The following is a 21065-nucleotide window of genomic DNA, read 5'->3' on the forward strand; positions in this document are numbered from 1 at the left end:
AATTATATCTATATGCTCCCTACCACCGCCTAGACTTATAAAAGTAAACGAGTTCGATTATTTAGTATTTTACATATGATTATTATTGTTATTATTATCATACCATCATCACAATCATCAATTGCCGCATATTTGAATCATCGTTATTGTTACTCTCATTCTCTCATGCAGATTATCAGCATTGTTTTTTGTGAATGTAATCGTTGTGTTACAACATTCTCTCTCCCCGATCTTTCCTTGCTGCCGGACCCGAAGGAGGAAAAAAGGTGACGAGTTTCGGAGCACCTAACCACGATTATCACCACAAAAAAAATAAATATATATATAAATATACCGAATTTTTGGATCAATTGCAAAGAGCAGAGAGAAAAAATGAATTCTAACACTTTCCAAAAAAAGAAAATTCAGAAACCCAGTCACGCCTTAACCACTTTGCACCGGAACGAACGCGCATGAGCATGCATATATAACGTAATACCTCTCCTCGTAACAGATTTTGCCTGTAATTATTTCATTTTGTTGTTTACAATCTTCCACTATATACTTTGATTATTCTTTATCCCGTGCTCGTTATTGTTGTTGTCGTTGTTATTGTTGTTGTTGTCGTTGTTCCTACATGCTGTTATTGTCGTCGCACGTTTCCGTCGATCGTGTTCGAAGGATGCAAGGGAACGGTGACGCTCGTGCGGTCCGACCGTCCGTTCGCCGCGAGAGACGAAATAAATCACCGATCGCGCCACGACTCGACGCGTCGCCAGCTATCAAACTTGCCGGACGGTAATAACGTCGGATATCTTACGGACGGAATCATTTCCGATTCGTTATCGACGACGGTTTGTTCGGAGAAGGTAAAATTTGAAGAAAAAAAAAAAAAAAAAAAAAAACACGCGCGCGCGGCATTCGAACCTCCCTTGCAGCCTCGCACGATTGCTTTGTAACTAATGCAAAAAAGTCTCTCGTGTCTAACAAATCCCTATGTCTACCGCAGACCTGGAAAAGGCCGAGTACCAGGTCTAAGTCTGCTCCGGGAAATTCTAACGGCAGACACACCAGACTCGTCGAGGGGTCGTCCTCTCGGTAAAATCTCCCGAGCAGCGGACGGTCGTTTCGTCATCGCAGATTCGGTGGTCAGCTCAGCCAACAACAGTATTCTGGATGCATCGAGCAGCGACGACGGTGGTTTCCTGCCCAAAAACCGTCTGAATTCGTGCTGGCGAAGACCCCTCGTAGGAATAAGTCAACTGAGTCTGCGCTCGGATGCCAGTGCCCTCTCGATCTGCGTTCCCGGTCATCTCGGCGGCGATGCAGCCGACGCGAGAGCGCCGGCGATCAAGACGATAGCGTCGCCACGTTTTCTGGCTAGTTCTCCGACCAGTCCGCACGTCCCCTGGTCACCGATGTACTTCAGCGACTTGAGCTCGGTCAGGCAACCTTCGTCCGGGGAACGCTCCTTTCCGACGCCGCCTGGTTACCTTCAATTGCGTTCGATGCATCAAAGATACAGTCAAGAGCTGCCCTCGCTCCGCGCCATTCACGCGGAATCGAGAAGATTCATTCCTGTCCAACCTTTGGCCACTTCGTCGCCACCGCAAACCGCCGGCCGTCCGAAAGCACGCCTTCCGCCGCGACACGCGAGGCACGCGAGGTCGGCACCCGAACTGGCCGCTTCGCCGGACCTGGAAACGTCACCCGAAAGCAGATCGAGCAGCAGCGGTTTCGGTAGCAAAAACACATCCCAACAAAATCAAAGCTCGAGATCCGGCAGCACGGTGGCCGAATGGAGACCTCCGCCTTACAGACCTCCACCCCCGCCGCTCGTCGGACGATGGCTCGAACTTCAAGACGGCAAAACAACGCACAAGGCGACTGACGCGGGCAGCGTTGACGGACACTACGAATTCGACCCGGTATCCTGCACACCGACGCCGACCTCCGCGTCAACGCCCACGAGGGAGGAAAGACCACCCGCCGCCGTTCACCACCCACCTCCCAGATACACGAGGGACAACATCGAGGCGAGGGTCCAAGCGATGAAGGCTGAATTCCATCAGTTTCGTCAACGACAAGCTCGACGTCGTCAAAGTGCGCATTTGGAGAGCGCGTGTTAGTCGAACGTGCGGATACAAACGTACCGATGTACCCGGGGGGTGCCTCTGCGATAATCGGGAGAAATTGTTCACCGGTATATCGTCGGTTGTCAATTTTCAAAAGAGCGTTTGCGTAGACCAACCGTGACGCGCGATCGCTTCGACATGTTTTGAAACGATACATCGAAAGACGGAGAAAAAGTATGAATTCGTTCTTCGATCTGATCAAAGTTACGTCGCACTCGTACGCATAGGTTGAAGAGAAATAATTTTTCCCTCATTTTCACTTTCTCTCCTTCGCAAACATACACTGTTATTATTATTATACGTAATATCGTCACTATATCAGGGATCACGTACGCGTATTAAAAAATATATTATAAATAAAAATAATACAAGCGTACGGCAATAAAGTCTCGTCGGATACTCGGATGTATAGATAATTATGATAACGCTCCTTTGGTTCGTATTAGATATTAAAACGGATAGGGTAAAAAGAAAAAGGGAACGCTCCTCTGTCGGATAGACGACAGAGTGTGAGAAAAATCGTTGGGGGATCGTTGCCGAGTCTAACGAATCATATTCAATTAATGTAGTGCAACGAATGCTTCCATCGGCTCAATGGAAGTATTCGGATTCGAACGAATTGCGCCGTAGTACATCCGATCGCATCCGTTCTGTCGTTTTTAAAAAGATTACTCGAGTCGGAATGAAAGCCGAAAATTAAACGGGATGGGATGTGAAAAACGCGAAGAAGAACCGATGGAAATATGACAATTAAATAAATAAATAAATAAATCAACAATACTCCAAAGAAACTGTACTACGTGCCGTATACTTTTTCGAAAGGTATACGTAATATTAATGATAGTGATAAAATAATTTAACCCTAAATTAATAACGAACGATTGGAGAATTAAAGATTAAGAGCAACGGACACGAAAAAAGTGATATTAGGCCGGAGCTTGCCTCGAGATCGTTAAGGACACCTACCTTCCCACACACCTACACACGCACACGCGCGAATACACACCCACACACACACTCGTACTGCACTGCCTGTTTAGGGTCTCGCTGTACGGCGACCCACCGTATTATCGGCACAATAATTTTTCCTAAACATAACGTATGTAACGTGAAAATATTTAAGCGAAGAACCTCGCGTGATCTCCTTCATGATATACACACATATAATATATCTGTCGTCGAATGATCGAGATGATGCTAAAAAGAAGGATCGAGGAGCATAGAGAAATGATAAAAAGGGTTAAACCGCGACGAGTACACGATAAAAGGGGAGAGGATGTTAAATTATGAATGCGGTATCGTATCTTTCCGCATCGAGGTAAATGAGCGGAACGTCGTCATCTGCGATACGCGCACGATATAGAGCTGCAGTTTTTCCCTGCTGCATCTGTACAGGTGTTTAATCGGCTACATAATATAGCCGAGTTCGGAAAAGAGAATAATAACACGTGTATATAAATTACGATAAATATACGTACGTATATATATATGGTATACAAACGAATAATATAGGTAAATGCTACGAAGAACTTACGTTAGATATTACAATTGCTGACTAAAACGAAATGAATCCCACCCAATAATTACCAAACGCATCGTATGAAATCACTCGTTCAAGGCTTGGCTGGAGGGACAAGTTCCAATTTTTGCGAATACCCATACGTACCTGTCGCTACCGCTATAATTCTTCGTTCGTCATTATGCGTTAGGTTTTCTCATTTTATGTTTTTCAACTCTAAGAGAAGTCTAGACTTTTTGATACGAGCTAAGTAAGTTATTTATTTATTCGTTTTTTTATGTACTTGTTGTTGTTTTATTCTTATCATTACCGTCGTAGTCAGAATATAATAGGCTGTAATTACTTTGCGTTCGATAGCGCTCGTCATTATGAGTGCAATATTATATTACGATAGGATATATTGCCAGCGTTTGTTGGCTCATTCGTGGCTAACGAACGAAAACTGATCTCGCGGTCTAAATTCTATCTTCTCATAAATATAATAGTCGTCGTCTCGAATCGATCAGAGTATGGAAATAAAGAAGGGTGTGACGATGAACTGACGTTCGGTAACGCGCGACGATTACGCATATAATCGTACGGAATATTGAAAGAGGTGGGTGGGGGTAGGGGGAGGGGGGAAATAGGTGGCTCTTTGGTTTCCCAATCGGTCCTTGATTCGCCCCAGCCATGCCCGAGAAAGGAATGATGAAAACGAGAGAAGAAACACTAATAATAAAGTAAAATAAATATAATGTACATTTTACTTTTTTTATAGTACAAAAAAATAACCATTTTTTACACGCATTAATTTATCATACACACGTGCGATACGTTCGGAATTACAAATCTCACATGTATATTTAATTTGAATATGTATAAATTTGTATGTACGTACACATATGCATACCGATTATACATACCTAGTATAAAATTGCGGAGGGTAGACGAAAATCTCATACGTATGAGGTATGTATAATGCACATACATGCATATATATATATACATATATACGATGTATATACATATAATGTATATACGTACGAACGAAATAAATGAATATGCAAACGAAACAAAAATGATTTCAAGAAGTAATAAGTATGAAATGTAACAACAGGAAATACAATGTATGTGTGTATATATGTATGTACAAATATATATATGTGTATATATATATATATTGGCGAGGGCTCTACACTCACGATTCAACTATACTTCATACATATAAATTATTATAGCGTGATGAAAACACACGGACGTGTATATCGACAGGTAATGAAAAAAGAAAAGGCGGAAATAAAATCGAACTTGCACCTGCTGTTGACGAGCTGCATAATCGAAATAAAAGAAGGTGACACAAAGAGTACCGATATTCTAAAGTAATTCTAATAATTAAATTAATCATTTGATAATTAATTGATATTGTAAATCGTAACGATTTAGCGTGTAGTGTATAATCAACGAGACGAAGAGATTACGTCACGAAGTACGGAGAAATGTTTTTAATATGAGGACCGACGGTCCTGTTGCTGTTGTATCATAACAATTATTAAATTATAGTTCATAAAACTAATAATGATAATAATAATAATAACAAATATAAACAATAGTAATAATAGAATTAACAATTAATAATAATAAATAACAATAACAATAATTATAATAACGATAATAATACTAATAATAATAGGAATAATATTATTAATATTATTAATAACAATAATAATAATAATAATAATAACAGTAATAATGATAATGATAATGATACTAATAACAATAAAAATAACAATAATAATAGTAATAGTAATGGTACGTAATGGTAATTGTAATGATGATGATGATGATGATGCCGATGATGATAAAACTAACAATATTCGCAATAATATAAATGATTAACGACTAATGTATAGTAAAATTATTAATATTATTGATAATAACCACAACAACAACCACATCAACAACAACAATAATAAAAATAATAATAACAATAATTATTATTATAATAATAATTATAGTAATGATAATGAAGAATGAATAGCGAATGATGAAAATGTTTCGGATGTTTACGATGGTCCCACAGCGGATTCGGCACGTCCAACACCGAGAAGAATCGATCAATTTTATCATCGCCCACAGGCTCCAGCCATTGAAAGAACAGTTTGATTTGAGTTTGAAAAATCACAGCGAAAGAACGATCCGATACCAAATTCAATCGCACGATTGATAGAAATTACTTGATAATATTTCATCTCTCTTACTGAATAAAATCAGCAAAAAAGGACAAAACAGAAAAACAAACTCATGTAACAAGAATTGCTACAACTCCGTGATGAGATGAATGAGCACACATAGGATAGGATACCTGAAATGACGTGTTGAAACTGCGAGGAGAAACGCGCAAAGTCAGAACGTTGGTTGGCAGCCTCCGTCAGCTAACGTTAATTCCTTTTTTCATTCAAATTCTTTCTTATTCAATTACATTTATTTCTGTCTTATTACGACGATAGCCCCCCTAATTAGGTAATTACCATATAAGCGTATAAGTAATGTGTAGATATATCATAGCTAGATACAACGATCTCAAGAAAAAAATGAATTAATAATTGAAAAAAGGTGAAAATAACACAAAGTGGATCGCTAAACTGTACGATCACCGTATTACATGTAGACACGTACATATTAGCTAAACGTAAAAAAGGCTATGGTTGGATCGTGAATTTGTTGTAAGTAAAACGTTATTTTAGTATTACATTATATTATTGCTATTACTATTATTATTTCCATCATTGTTATCGCCATTGCCCTTATTATCAAGATTATCATCATCGTCATCACCATCATCATCATCATTGCATCATCACCATCACCATCACCATCACCATCATCATCATCATCATCATCATCATCATCATTTTCATCATCATCACCATTATTGTTATGATTATGATTATTATTATTATTGATGTTTCATTGATTTTTGTGCATTTATATCAAACAATGGATCGTTTTCGTTATTCCGAGGACGAAGAAAGCTCGACCGGAAACATCGGACACACACCCGACCGGTGGATTCCCTAGGTCCTCGGGTTAACGAAAAAGATCCCAAACAATTTTGTTGTTCCTGAGAGCCATGCGACGCTGCCAATATTAATTTACGTAGATATAGACACGTACGTACCTTATTTTATGTTTTTGTATGACTGTTCGGTGAAAGTAAAAAAGCAAAATCATTACTGATAATTTTCCATTGATCGCAAACTCGACAATTCGTAGCATAAATGGATACGATTTTTTTTTTCACGTCGTATCGTGTGATTCAGAATCAAAACTTTACTTGAGAACAAAAAAATATATGAAGAATAAGGACCGCTGGTAACCCCTTCGACGAATAACAGATGAGAAAAAACGAGACTCATTTTCTTTTATAGTGACTACAACAATTTTATTTATCCAGTAGCAGCAACCGTATACGGTTACGAAGGTGAAAGGCGTGTAATATAATACCACATGGGATATCGAAGATGACGATGATGATGATTGTTGTTAGAATATTATCAATGGAAGGTGAAATCGAAGGGCTCTCAGGTACGGATTTTTTTGACAAATTTGTCTTTGTGACGAGTGCATGGTACGTTAGTTTTGGAAATACGATATCCCACATCCCCTTGTGTATATTTTGGCTTATCTTTGTGAGGATGCCAAAAGCAAAAATAGAGGAAAATCTCGAATCAGAAGGGTGAATGAATACCTACTCGGATACATTTGGAATTTGATCGACAAATTTCACAAACGAATCGTTGCGATTCTATCCGATGATTGTACGACGAATGGGGTAACATTAATGTTCGTCACAAAGTCAAGCGCCAATTTAGTGATATTATATTATTAGAGTTATATGTATACAATACGTACATACCTACTTATACGACGATACATGTGAAGTTATTTGTGAAAACAATGGAAAAAACAAAAAACGAGACAAAAAATCTAATGATCGATATATATATATATATTTACCGCGTCTATTAATTTTCAAGTACAAGTTTTGTTTTAGGGTTTTCTTTTGCTATGTTAATTTTTATGAACTTCTATTTTTATATATATATAATTACATCGCCTCAGCTACCGTTTACACACGTATGTATGTATCGTACGGCGATCGCGGTACGAACAAGGATCGAATGAATTCTCATCGTACGTAGGTACATACACACGTGTACGAAATTTCTGTTGTTTCGAGCCTCGGTTCCCATTATGTTGTCTTTATATTTTTTTTGCGTCCCAAATTCCAAAACATAATATACTATTTAGGACAAATTGTAGACAATTTATTATCAAATAAAATGAAATAAATGAAATTTGAAACGATGTATCGTTACGCACTTGCGTTATGTATTTCGCATGGAATCCACGTGAGAGAAAGGGGAGATCCAACAAGTTTCTTCGAACGAATGTACGAGAAGAGATAATGTGTGCAACGTTGCGGCTGCTTCTGTCCTGAGATCTACGTACACTTCCGAATTCATCCTCCCTCCGACCCGATTCTAATTCAAAATTTATATACCAATTGAATATCCCATACAGAGACGTGTACGTACGCAACGGTGGCTATATTTAAATGGAGCTGCAGCTCGATGGGTGCAGGATGCGTTTCAGAGCAAAACACATCGAATTAACAACGCGGTAAAGCGTATCATAGCTCCTCACAGTGGGCATTAATAACGTCGGTATGTATGTAAGTACACAGTACGAGGGTCCCTCTGTCACAGAGTCAATCAATCACTCACTCGTAACGATTCTAATGACACGCAAAACTGTTTCAATCAAAGGACCCTCTGCGCTGCATGCGCATCATACACTGCCGAATGACTTTAATCAGATTTTTCTTCATCTTCTCATCGTCGATGGACCTGTAACATTCTATCGCTTTTGCGATACGAAATTCGAGAATCTTCGAGGAAATCCGACAATTGGGGAAGATGGAATTGTTCATTTTTCCCACAACATCGAATATACGCGACAATCGTTGCGGATGAATGGAAGTATTTTTGGCTTCGTCGAATCAATCATTACCTTATTACGCTGTATGCAAATTACCACAATTTTCACGATTCCGCTTTTCGCCAGTTGCGATTCTATCGCTCGTCATTTCACAGAGTTATACCTACGGAGTAGCTAAATATTCAGGGTGGATAGTCAGTCACCCTACCACAGTATTTACTCGATAATTAGAATCGCCGCAATCGGTGTCGAGTAAGCGCCAATTGTATCGCGATCGCGTTAATTGCAACACCGCGACTACGTCGACTTCGTTTCGCTCAGATGTCTCGACGTAGTCGCGGTGGTGAAACCAAAGGGGACGATTCATAAATTTTAGTCATTGATTTCCAGTAATTCCAACGTGGCCAATGAAAGCTCGACGCGGTCCACGCGAACGGGTCTATTATCTCAACAGCGTGACAAGGCTGTGGGCAGTCAATGCATGCGGTACAAAACGGATGTGACGTCATCTGAGGTCAGCTACGCAGCTATGAATAGCACCGAGATCTGACCGATCCGCAACGGCGAGGAATTTTTCATTTGCTTCAACGGATTATCGGTAATTAATACGAAAATCTTGAAATTATCGAGATAACGAGACGAATCAAATCCGATGCCCGCTCGTATGAGGTGCGGTGCGAAATACCGTCGATCCTCGATCTCGTTGTCGGAATTCGTCCAAGACATAGAATAATGAAGAGAACGAGCCTCAAGGTGTTGAGAATCGTGAAAGAGCGATTCGGTGAATATCTTCCCATGCGACGGATTCGACAAATTTGGCGAATCAATTCTGCGGTTTCTTCAAGTCTCGTCGAGAACACGGGAATGAAATGAAATCAGATTCGATCGATGGGATGCTGCGTGGTTACATATGGCAATGGGTACTCGTCTGACCTGAAACCGTGATGTTTACATCCCGGTTTGACTTAATCCTGGCGGAAGAAGCATATTAACCACTCTCGACTTGAGACTCGAAACTCGAGATGACTTGGAATTCGCTCGGAGCTTCGAATTTCTGTCCCTATGAAGCCACTCCGTTTCCGTTGTGCTTAAGAATTAAGGATGTCCCCGTTCGCGCGATATCTTCGGTACGGTAGGAATGACGGCTGACGAACGTATTAGGTTCGTACTTTGTTATAGATGTACGTGGGTATTTCGAAGAAAGCTGCTCATATTCTTGAACGAGAATTTACTTTTGCCCGTTGTACACGCTACTTGAGAACTGCATAACTCTCTGAAGTAAGTTACAGCGTAATGTCGTTGAGAGAGATTAAAAGTTCAGTAAAGTCATCGTCGTAAAAACGAAATATGGCCCTTTACTGACGCTAAGTAGGCTTGGCGAATGCGCACGTTGTATTATACATGTATACCCGGTTCGTACAACTTAAAAATTATTATATCTGGAATGGGAGGAAACTGGAGGAGCGGTCGTAATTTTTTTTTTTTTTTTCTCTCTTTTACAATTACTTTATTTACGCACCCACGCCAGTAATTTGGACGTGAATCGTGTATCGCGAGCAAGTGTAAAATAAAAGTTTACATCGGCACCGATCACAATATCACTCGGATCACGTCACGGGCCATCGTGTATACTGCGTGAAAATTTCTCATTTTCTTACGGATTTTGGTTGGTTGCAATTGGTTTTTATCGTTAGAAAGACAAAAGTAAAAAAACGACCAGCACAGAAATTCGCCTATTTGTTCCACAAGGAATCCGATGCCTGTGAGTGAAAAATTCGAAACCAAATATGCGCTGTGATATTCATCAGAGCGATAAGGTTGATCCGCACAAATCTGTGTAGTTCAATTCAGGTGATGACCGTTGTATGACCTAAGCGGCACAGATTTGTGCGATAATGACTAATGAGGCGAAGCTGATTTAAAATCTGGTACCAAGTGCGTGTAAATTGTCTAAAAACAAGAATGAATTGCAGCCTATACCGTTGTTTTTCATTCTCCTCAAAAGCATGTGGTCCTTTGTCGTCGCTGCATCGCTACGTATGTGCAACGCAGCAAACGAAATCCATATACGGGCAATTGATTCGGATGCGTTAGTTGATCGCGTTGCGGGAGAAATTGGAAACTGGGGAGGGCTTGTGCAAAAGCCTTTTACAAAGAGACTGCGATTCGGTTCAATTCCGTTCATTCACCACCGGCGTCCTTCGTTCGTTCGCTTGATATCGACGTGGGCTAAAAAGCTGCAACGTTACGCGCGTGTCTCGCACACAGATATTTCATTCGATCTTCAATCGGTCGGTCGCAAACAACGAAATCAACCTCGAAACTCGAGAGTTCCGTTGTGCCGACGGAATCACTAGAGCTCGAATGAGAACAACGAAGCGATTCTTTCGATTGTTCGAAAATTTCCATCTCAACCGTCCGTATCGCGTTATTCGCGATCCTCGTCAGTGGTAGGTAAATCACGGCAATCGCCGCGTCGTTTCTCATCTCAAAGGTCACAACGCGGGCCTTCCGTTCGTCAGAAGGACCAAATTGCCATCCACTTATTCCGTATCCCGACCACGAACTTATCTATTTCACCAATTCCGATCCACGAAACGATTTCGTTTCGATGCCGCTTTACTCCCGGTACGAGAAAAAAAGAGCTCTTTGAACTGACCGAAAAAAGCGCGACCGTTGGTCGAATCGATCGTTCGTCTTTTCGAAAACACGTGCCCGCTGCTCGGTATTTTGAATACCTGCGCGTTCACGAGTACCAGGGCAGATGGTAAGTGGGTGTGACGTTTCTGGATTTCAATGACGTGTTAGTTGTCGTTGTGCCTGTGATGAGCATCGAATTATCCCCCACCCCCCTTTGTACTTGTATCCGCTTGGCTCAGCGGTTGCAGCAATTACTTAGTTGACTGCTAGAAGCTCCTCCGGTTCTAGACCACTCCTCGATAGCCACGCTAAGCGAAACCTAAATCTACTCCGGTACAGCTTCGCGGTGTCAATTTGTCACGTTTCTCCCGCACCGCTCGAGGGTATAAAAACTTTGATCGGGGATAGAAAAGAAACTTCATCACCTGTCCCAGATGACCGAGGCCTTGCGCGACCGCTGCCAAAGATCGAAAAATCATTATCTTCTCCGGAGCATCGCGATCAAAGATCTTCGCTAAATATCCGGCTGAGCGACCGATTGAAATGTGGTGATAATTGATAAGTCGTTGAGCGAAGTGTCTCCTGCGCTCTAACGTGGAAGAAAGAGGAAGGGAACCACGAACGATCGGCGGGGGGTTCGAAAAGGTATGAAGCTTTGAGAGAAACCGCGCACCATTCGTAGAGGATCGATCGATCGCCGTATCGAAATCGAACAAAATCTGCAGAGCTGCGGTGCGGGTGACCGAGCGCCGTCCGATCGAATATTATACCTATAACAGTGATGGTGAGGATTATAAATGTGCGGTAGCTCTTGTGTCGGGATTAGCACACCGCTCGGAAAAGAATCCGCTTTTGTCCAGATCCTGGGAATTCATAAATCGAAATGAAGAGTGCGATCGGTGGATTTTTCATCGCCCTACTCTGGAGCGAAGGTAAGATATTGATATTCGATCGATTTCTTTTCTCCTAATGTAACGCGCGTTTGTTCTTTATCATGGTACGTCCTACGATTGCATCCCTGTACGGTTGTACGTTCTCGTTCGTAATATCGAGATTATTGAAAAATCAATCAGACGATTCGATAACTCCGGATCGGTTCAATGGATCATCGAAATGCATAATTCGTACGTTCGTAGATTACAGGAAAATTCGTCGCGAGTCGAAGAGAACTTCTCGTATCGATACCGCTGTATTCGTTCCTGTTGCGAATTACGCAATTCGATTCGGATTGCTTCGTGAAAGACCTAGCCGTTCTCCTCGGTTTTCAAAAAAAATTGAACAAAAAAAATAACGCCAAGCCGGAGCGATTGAATTCAATGAAATAGTAAAGATCAACTCACGTATAGAGTGACCGATACGACATCTCAAATTCACATAATTATCCAACGTATCGAATGTTTTCCGCGCAGTGGTTTCTAGCCACCAAACCGCAAGAGATAATTCTCAATTCTCCAGACACATGAGAATAATAATGAAAATCAGGATGTTGAAACGATCGCAATTATCTAATGCGCCACAATATTAGCGAAAATTATATGCATATTATTCCATAATTTAATTTTGGCAACCCACGTATCGTACATTAGCTTCGAGCTACGGCCACCTACTCGAGGAAGAAAAGGAACCGACATTTCTAACAGCTGGTGTTGGCGATTACGTTGTTTTTAACTGCGACCTAGACTTTCCCCACGACATCCCCATTCCGTACATTCTACGCTGGAATCACGAGGTAAGTCGATTCAAACATTTCAAACGGTCTTACTATTAATCGTTATTAGAAGAAGGAACGGTGGTCCCGCTAAGTAAGACGCGTGGCACGCACGTGTGCGCGACCGACGATGATCAAAAATACCTGGGCGTACGCGATGAACCGTCCTCAGAAATCTGTTGGAAATGCGGATTTCAACCGAATCAAAATAAATTATCTACCAGCGGAAACAAAATGCAAATGTCACGGCACTCGCGGCTGAGCGAATGAAGTGGAAATTAACCCGATTGGAGCCTGATGCGTATGCAAATCATCTGTACTCTATAAGTCAGTAATTGAAGTACGGGACACAAGGCTGCATTATATTTAGGTTGTCAGTCTACGACATCACGAGGGGTTCGTTCTGTCAGTAGGTCACTGTTAACGCGGAATGCATTGTCGCACGATTAAGCTAATTAGCATACCAGGCTTACCTACGCCGATGGGTACATCTTTACGAACCCTGCTATCGAACCGCATACTCGGTGCGAACCTAGAATCCCGATTCGAACCTCGGTCCATACGCGGCCGGGAATTCACCATCAAAATTTGTGCAATTGTGTCGATTACATCGATATCCGTCTTTTATCGCTCGAGTATCGATCGCGAGTGGAAAGAAGAGCGTTTGGGTCGCGCGGTCGTAAGGATCGAAGACGTCGATCGATCGAGGGATCATTGATCTTTCCGCGAGCGACAGGGGTGGGTGCGCGACGTTCACGTGTCGGTTGCATGGTGCAACGGTAGTCGAGTCTGATTCATTCGTTAAATCCTTTTTAATACCCCGACACTTATTAAATGAATGGAAGGGGTCCACGAGCGTCGTCGTGCATGGTTAAATTCTATCGAGTTATAAACCTAATTCAATGACACCCGAAGTCAATTTTCACTCGAGCACCAACACCATCGTCGATATAGGTGGACGAACACTGACGAAATTGTCTCCGAAATTAACAACGGGGGGGAAAGTGTAATGAAAGAAAGGGAGCTCCTCGTACCCCGCGTGCGACGAATGAAGCTTTTATTTGGGAATTTAATGTGAACGTTTCAGGGGGAGTTGGTGTATTCTTGGTACGACGGCGTGATCACCGGGGCGGACGAGTACGCTGGGAGAATTCATTTGATCGGCGACGCCGGTGGCCGAGCGTACGGACAAGGGAGTATCAATTTGACAAATATTCGGGAGACCGATCAAGGATGGTATGAGTGCAGAGTTATATTTCCAAATAGGACACCGAGCTCGAGGAACAACGGGACTTGGGTGCATCTCACGATCGATGGTAAAATTGTATAGGCAGAAAAAGATAACGTGCAATCGGGGGTTCCGTGTTGGAAACGAAACTGCGAATGACGATGTACTCGCATCAAACATTGCCTGCTCAATTCCGATTAATTTCTCAGTTTTTACTAATTCACTAATTCATTAATGGTCGACCAATTTCCGCTTTATCTGCACCACTTCATCCTCTCATTGTTCTCGTCGATCGGATCCGTACACTCGGAATTTTTATCACGGAGTTTACGAGAGAACTGTACGTAAAAAGATTTGGAATGTGCCGCGCAGGTTCGAACGGTAAGATTATCTCGAGAGACGTATAAATTGACCAGATGCGTGGGCGCGGTGGAGAATTGTAGCTAAATTAGCATTACATTACACCGTTTATAATTTATCTGTATCACGCATTGTATGCGGATGATATATTTCAGCGATATTTTTGGCAACCTTCGGTATATGCGAAAATTTATCCGACTCAGACCATGTGTATTGGACTCGGGGAAATGAAATGCTAACGGATGATTCGTTTGACATTTTTATCCAACATTCGGAAAAAATGCTGTTCTCGTAATTCGTGTTCATTTTCCTTGGCATGAGCGTAATAAGTTATGCGTCCGGCCTGACGCTCCGTAGTAACAAACTGCGTGCAGAACATCCTTTCCGATTCTGTAATTTAATACGCCCACAAATAAGCGGCGAACGAACAAAACCAGAACGCGCCTTTTCCGCTTGGTATTTTTTTTCTCTTCAATTCTGTCCATGGAGACAGATTCACTAATTGCTTGCAACGAACGCGTCCCCATTTGCGAATTACTTTTCAAACGAAATCGGAATCCCATTCTTATGATTCAAATGTTCCGATTACCTCCCTCTTCTACGCAATAAATTCCGACGTCAATTGGAAATTTCGATCAAAGTTAAATAATGGTTCAATGATTCGAAAAACTTTAATCCATGGCAAGCTTTGTATTAATAGTCGCTTATAGCCGTCGTGATTAACAAAATTAACGCTGTACAGTAATATACTGATGAAATTCAATGCGATGACGAGAGTGCATTTGATCGTTTTACATATTGATGTTGTCAATAACGCAAGTATTGATGTTAAAATGCAGCACAAAGCGAAATATAGCCGCTTACTAACCGATCACTGGACAGACTCGTTAAATCGTTCAACCAGGTGTGCCCACGCGGCCACCGATTGTTACAGGCGAAAATCTCCTGGCAATTCCACCCATTAATCAAACAACGATGGAAGGAGATACTGCAAATTTTGTCTGCGTCACCAAAGACACAAGTTCCGTCGTATCGTGGTTGCGCGAGGGCGTCTCCGTCACGGAAGTCGAAGTAAGCAATCCTCATCCCCCCTCGATTATCATCGTTCAATTTCGCCCTTCCAATCAAAACCCGCGATGGCGGCGAAAGCCGGTTCGGTCAACAAATATGTTGCGGATATAAGGAGCGCACGTAGTACGTGTTCGCACGAATGTGTCCATCGTGATCGAGAAAAATAACCTTCGGGTCACAGCTGTCGCTATTTGTTCCCTTTATACCGGAGGCCGAGTTTCGAGGCCGAGCACAAACCGTCGGGTATCCTTGTTTTTTTCTACCCTTAAAATACCGCGACTGTAAATGCGTGGAATATCACCCGAGTGTAAATAAGAATTCACTCCCGCGAAGCGTTTACGTTTACAAATCTCACGATCAGCTCAAGCGTCGATTCCGTCCGAGTCGAGTGTTTCAAACTGCGTCGTAGGTATTGGTTGGAAGACGGACTCCTCGAAGAGTAATTAAAGACTTCTCGCGTCTGTTTGAACTAATTACTTTTTATTCGTGGGTTCGAGGATCTTCGTAACAGAGCAACGATACGCAGCGATGGGACTTTAACGATAACGTCAACGGCCATGGGTGACCTCGGAGAATATACATGTGTCGTTGCGAACGCGAATTCCGAGAGGCAAAGCGCTTCCGCTTTTTTGAACGTGCAATGTAAGTCTCAACCTCGTGGAACAAGTCCCTTCGATTCGAGAAGAAACCAAGTCGGATGAATTTTTCATCGTCTATTCCTCTCTGCCAGATAAAGCTAAGGTGATATACGCACCGCGAGAAGTTTACCTGCCCTACGGGAGACCGGGTCTCTTAGACTGTCACTTCAGAGCGAACCCACCCTTGACCAACTTGCGATGGGACAAAGACGGGTTTCTGTTCGACCCGTACAACGTACAAGGTGTCTTTTACAGAAGAAATGGGTCTCTTTATTTCAGTAAAGTCGACGAAACGCATTCCGGTAGCTACACGTGTACACCCTTCAATAGCCTTGGAACTGAGGGGCCAAGCCCTTCGATCAACGTGGTAAGTTGAATGAATTTTTCCCCTCTTCGGAATTTCGACTACGATAATTGACTGAAGCAAAAACTTGACGGAAAAAAAGTGAAACAATTGCGAGAACACGTTATTTAATATCTACCAGCGTCGACGATTTCTCAATTGAAGAAAGAAGCGTACGTTCATCCGCAGTTAAGATCAACGACTAAAGATCAACGTCCAGCGGACCAGAGCTTTTCTGTAGACTCTCATCCTCCGAGCACATTCTAACGAATACTGATCATTGAAGGCTAATTGTAAGCGGAATACGGCGTTTGATCGTCACGTTGCTCACACTCTGTGAGGAATCTCATCTCGGATATATGCGGTCTGCTGTCTGGCTTACAATTAGTTCGGTGTACCTGATCGAAGAATTCCCAACACCGCTTGTCGTTATAGCCAAACCATACGGTACAGACGTTTCAAAATAGGATTTTCTTTTTTTATAGGTCGTGCAAAGGCCACCGGTGTTCACGGTGACTCCGCAGCACTTGTATATGAGGAAGTTAGGCGAGAGTCTCGAAATTCCATGTGACGCTAAAGACGGGGATCAAATGCATCGGCCGACAATCGTATGGTTCAAGGTACGTTTGTAACATCGAGTCTTTCGTCGCCAAAATTTCCCAACTCGAATCCTTGGATTTTACTTAAAGGACGGAACCCCGCTCCCGCTCGATCGGACGAGTGTGAACGGGGGTAATTTGACGATCGAGAGGATCCAGGAGGACGATCGGGGCCTCTATCAATGCGCTGTGAGCAACGAGGCGGCTACGGTGGTTGCGGACGCTGAATTGATGGTCCTGAATGTTGCGCCGAGGGCGCCCTACAATTTAAGCGCGAACAGTAGTAGCAATACGGTAACTTTGAGATGGGTTCCCGGATTCGTCAGACCCAAGATGGAGTATTCCGTTTGGTAAGTGCGTCCAGTCCGTCGTACGTCCTCGCTGATTTATCGGTAAATTAAGTCTACGTAAGATTGACGGCCAAATTACCGTACTATAACTCTTGATATTTTAGGTACAGACCAACCGATACATCCGAATGGCGAACGATGAAAATATTATCACGGAAAACTACCGAAGCAACTATCAACAATCTGGGACCTGGAAGAGAATACGAATTCATGGTTTTAAGCCAGGACAAACACGGAGATGGAATGTTCAGTAAAGCCCTTCGGATATTCACGAAACCGAGTAGGTTGAATTTCAAATGATCCGTTGCTGAATAATTTTTAATGACTAATTTGAAATCTGATCGAATTTTTTCAGGTCTCATCGATCAGAATTCAGCATCAGAGTTCAGAAGTCCGAAAGGTTGGTCTCCTCGGCATGACTGTTGCACTTGTACCGGCAATAACGGAGTTTTCAATTTCTATCATTGCATTATTTACAGAATCCGCAGAGTACATGAGCGCACCTCGTAATTTACGCGTGCAGCCGACGGTAGAAGGATATTTGGTAACGTGGGAGCCTCCGGATAACGGACGAGAACAAGTGAGAATATACACGGTACGATGGTTCCGAGGGCCACTGGAACACCTTTACGGGAAGGCTGAAACAACCGACACATACTATTTGGGTAAGGGAGGTAGCGTTTAACCTTGGGGGTGTTGGAGGGGTTCGTATCACTTGGGGTAATAGTCTTCGACGAAATCTCAAGACGTTAGTCGCGAGATACGTGGCATGATGATCTCCGAACACCGGATGCGGGGTGAAAACTAGTTACCGGAATTCCACCCGCTTGACTCGTCGTCACTCAATTAAGACGGTTCGACGTCAACTGAGCTTACAGCGCAGCATGAAACACGTCCTTTTGATCGATGTCATCCTATTGTCATCACTGTGAACGCAGAAAGTTACACCCCTTGAAATAATCAAATTTACAGATACCAGCTGTAGGTATAATCTGAGTCTTTGGAACGCGTGAGTTATTTCACTGCCGAGTGAACCATTTCTTTTTTACCATTCGAAAACATATTTTTCACCAGATCGTCGATGAATAATAAGAACCTCGAAAATTTTCAGTGAAAACACTGGAGGAGGAAAGTTACTACACGTTTGAAGTAATGGCGATGTCATTGTCCGACGACTTCGCAACGAGTGAACGTTTCGCCTTAGAAGTACCGGCGTACCGGAGAAACCGAGCGATTTCCATGGGAATCGTCGCTGGAATCGGTTTTCTTGCCGCGGCATTGGCAGCAGTTTGGTGGGCACGGAAGAGATTCTGCAGAGGACTATCGAACGAGAAATAACAACGAGATAAAAATTTTCGGAGGTTTTTTCAATTATCTTCGCTTGTTTATTATATTCGCGATATACGAGTATGTACTCTGGTTTCAAAAAGAAGAAAAGAACGAATCTGAAAAAATATACGAAACGAATAGAGCGGTACGATAATTGGAGCGGTGAATGAGAGAAGCCTAGAATATTATACAGCAGATTTAGAGGGAGGAGAATAGTCATTCTTTGCAAATACTGCATTCGCGAAATGTCGTCGACTGTTTCGAAACGGTGATTCAGCTATTGCAGGTAGATTTCAATGTGTTTTACTTATGGTTTGGAGCGAATAAGGAGTTTAGGGGAATTCAATGTATAATCGTTAGAAGTAGATTCATGATTTCGAATTATTGCGTTTTCATTTTATTATTATGATACAATGGTGAACATTATTCAATGTAGTTCTAAATTGTTACACCGTATCGTAGCCGTATATGAATTTAAGTTGTCAACTATTTTCAACAGTTGGCTGGAAATATTAGCTAGTAAAAGTTCTGTCGATGTTAAAATCGCAATTACTATTAAGCAGTGTAGTGTAGACGAGTAGCTGATGACGAACATTTTCGAGTGACACGCGTCGTTTTTGACGTCATATTTTGCATGAGTAGTAGATTAGATATAATTTTATAATCTTGATCGATTTTCACAGTAGCAGCCCAAAGTCCACGAAGAGAAGATATCGTGTTAAAATCGTACGAGAGTTTATTTTACAGATTTCTCGATTTTATCGATTATCAAGTATCTATAATACATTGTATTGTTAGGAGAGCTTGTTTTATCGTTCGGTTGAGATTACCGAGTAACGGAATTGTTACAAGTGTAAGAATTATAAATTATCGTCGGCTGCATTATCGATCCAATAATAACGTCAATGATATCGCGACAATGTACCGCAATGTCGGAATGAAATTTTTCTCTTCCCATTGCGCTATCATTGACGTCATGAACCCTGTTGTATTTCCCAACGTATTTACGATGCATAAATTATTACTGTAAAACTTTCATCGATCGATTCTCATTATTCATAGATGCACCTATGGTCTCGGATGTACGAAATAACCTTACCATGCCTTGTAGGAGAACAAAAGGAAACAGTAATAGAAGTTGAGACTAGTATTTGTTCATTGTTGATAATTTACGTGATCATTGGATGCCCTCCTTTTAAATCGCGTTACAGGTGATGCAAAAAATGTTATAGATTGGCAATTTGTTTGAGAGAGCTGCATCGTAAAATTCCGTACTACGTTTCACGCATCTATGCCGTACGTGAAACTTAAAAGTACGGAAGTGTAAACGTTTGTATTCAACTTTATCAAGCCGCTCTTGTCAAGTCGGATCATTGTTGTTTTCTGGCTGGAAAAAAGGTCGATGCACGGAGGTGGGATGGAGATATATTGCGGTAAAAGAGTCGATGCGTGTACGAGTGCAACTGCACTTGGAAACTAAATTATCTCGATGGAGTGAGTACGAGCGCCTCATGTGAAATTCTGTTTGTCGCACTTATTTTGGCATACGTTATAACGCGTCGTGTGCTTTTCACTCCGGTGTCGCGCGACACGGTCACATGTCATATTATAATAATGCTCAGCGCAAATGTTTTCGATCTCCAATAAATCGGAGTTTGCGAAACAGAAATTCAGAGCGCGGAAATTAATTGATCGATGTTCGTACCGTTTATCGTTTCCACGTCACGGAATATCCGCGCTTTATGGAGAGCACGATCGACTGTGCCGATTATTATCAAAGACAAGTAAATCGCTGATTTGGATCTTCTCTTGTAATCTGTTCAATTATGTCACACTGCAGGGTGCCTTTCAAGGAGATTCTAGTTGCGTCTTCCAACGACCAAAGGTTCATGAATATTTGATCGGGTTTCGCGCGCTTCAGAAAATCAATGCGGCTTAATCCAGATTTTGAATATTTTGTTTTCCCGCGGTCTCTCACAAAGATACCGATACCTGCGCCTTGTTTTCGGGAAAAATTACATCTCCCTAGCGCATGTTTATCGTCAAATATAACATTGAGTAAAAAGCAGGTTGATGAATCAGAAAGAGAAAATGACGATGACGAGCTCAATGGTCAACGCGTAGAGGACGTAAGGTATACATATCATACATCCTTAATCACAGACGCGATACGATGCCAGTGCGTA

At 42.0% G+C, this 21065-nt stretch overlaps 2 protein-coding genes across 19 annotated transcripts in view; both read left to right on the forward strand.

The window, feature by feature from the left end:
- LOC105691495 (protein turtle) overlaps window positions 1-3576 on the forward strand; it is a 133627-nt gene extending 130051 nt beyond the window's left edge. For 13 of the 17 annotated variants that reach the window (XM_048649375.1, XM_048649367.1, XM_048649377.1 and 10 more), the window contains one exon: window positions 989-3576. In XM_048649375.1, the coding sequence (XP_048505332.1) occupies window positions 989-2108 (1120 nt within the window). In that variant the 3' untranslated portion in view covers window positions 2109-3576. Of the gene's footprint in view, window positions 1-255; window positions 267-988 lie in introns of all 17 variants that reach the window. The other 4 variants (XM_048649384.1, XM_048649385.1, XM_048649386.1 and 1 more) reach the window with 2 other exon arrangements.
- Window positions 3577-11548: 7972 nt separating this feature from the next.
- LOC105691518 (protein borderless) lies at window positions 11549-19917 on the forward strand. 2 transcript variants are annotated; one of them, XM_012410043.3, is made up of 12 exons: window positions 11549-12185; window positions 12840-12982; window positions 14049-14277; window positions 15454-15620; window positions 16118-16262; window positions 16351-16625; window positions 17087-17221; window positions 17291-17550; window positions 17655-17830; window positions 17906-17950; window positions 18030-18215; window positions 18662-19917. In XM_012410043.3, exons 1-12 carry the CDS (start codon window positions 12137-12139, stop codon window positions 18886-18888), a joined length of 2037 nt encoding a protein of 678 aa, XP_012265466.1. In that variant the 5' UTR covers window positions 11549-12136; the 3' UTR covers window positions 18889-19917. The 2 variants fall into 2 exon arrangements, with proteins under 2 accessions (XP_012265466.1, XP_012265467.1); XM_012410044.3 differs by having other exon boundaries at window positions 11550-12185; window positions 15484-15620.
- The last annotated feature ends 1148 nt before the right edge of the window (window positions 19918-21065 follow it).

This window comes from Athalia rosae, chromosome 2 (genome assembly GCF_917208135.1).
Source record: "Athalia rosae chromosome 2, iyAthRosa1.1, whole genome shotgun sequence".
Lineage (NCBI taxonomy): Eukaryota > Metazoa > Arthropoda > Insecta > Hymenoptera > Athaliidae > Athalia > Athalia rosae.

Bases quoted from the DNA above. Each gene is read 5' to 3' on its own strand.
- LOC105691518 (XM_012410043.3), top strand. From the start codon at position 12,137: ATGAAGAGTGCGATCGGTGGATTTTTCATCGCCCTACTCTGGAGCGAA. The intron at 15,621-16,117 runs GTAAGCAATCCT...CGTGGGTTCGAG, and splicing joins TCTCCGTCACGGAAGTCGAA to GATCTTCGTAACAGAGCAAC. The intron at 17,551-17,654 runs GTAAGTGCGTCC...TTGATATTTTAG, and splicing joins AAGATGGAGTATTCCGTTTG to GTACAGACCAACCGATACAT.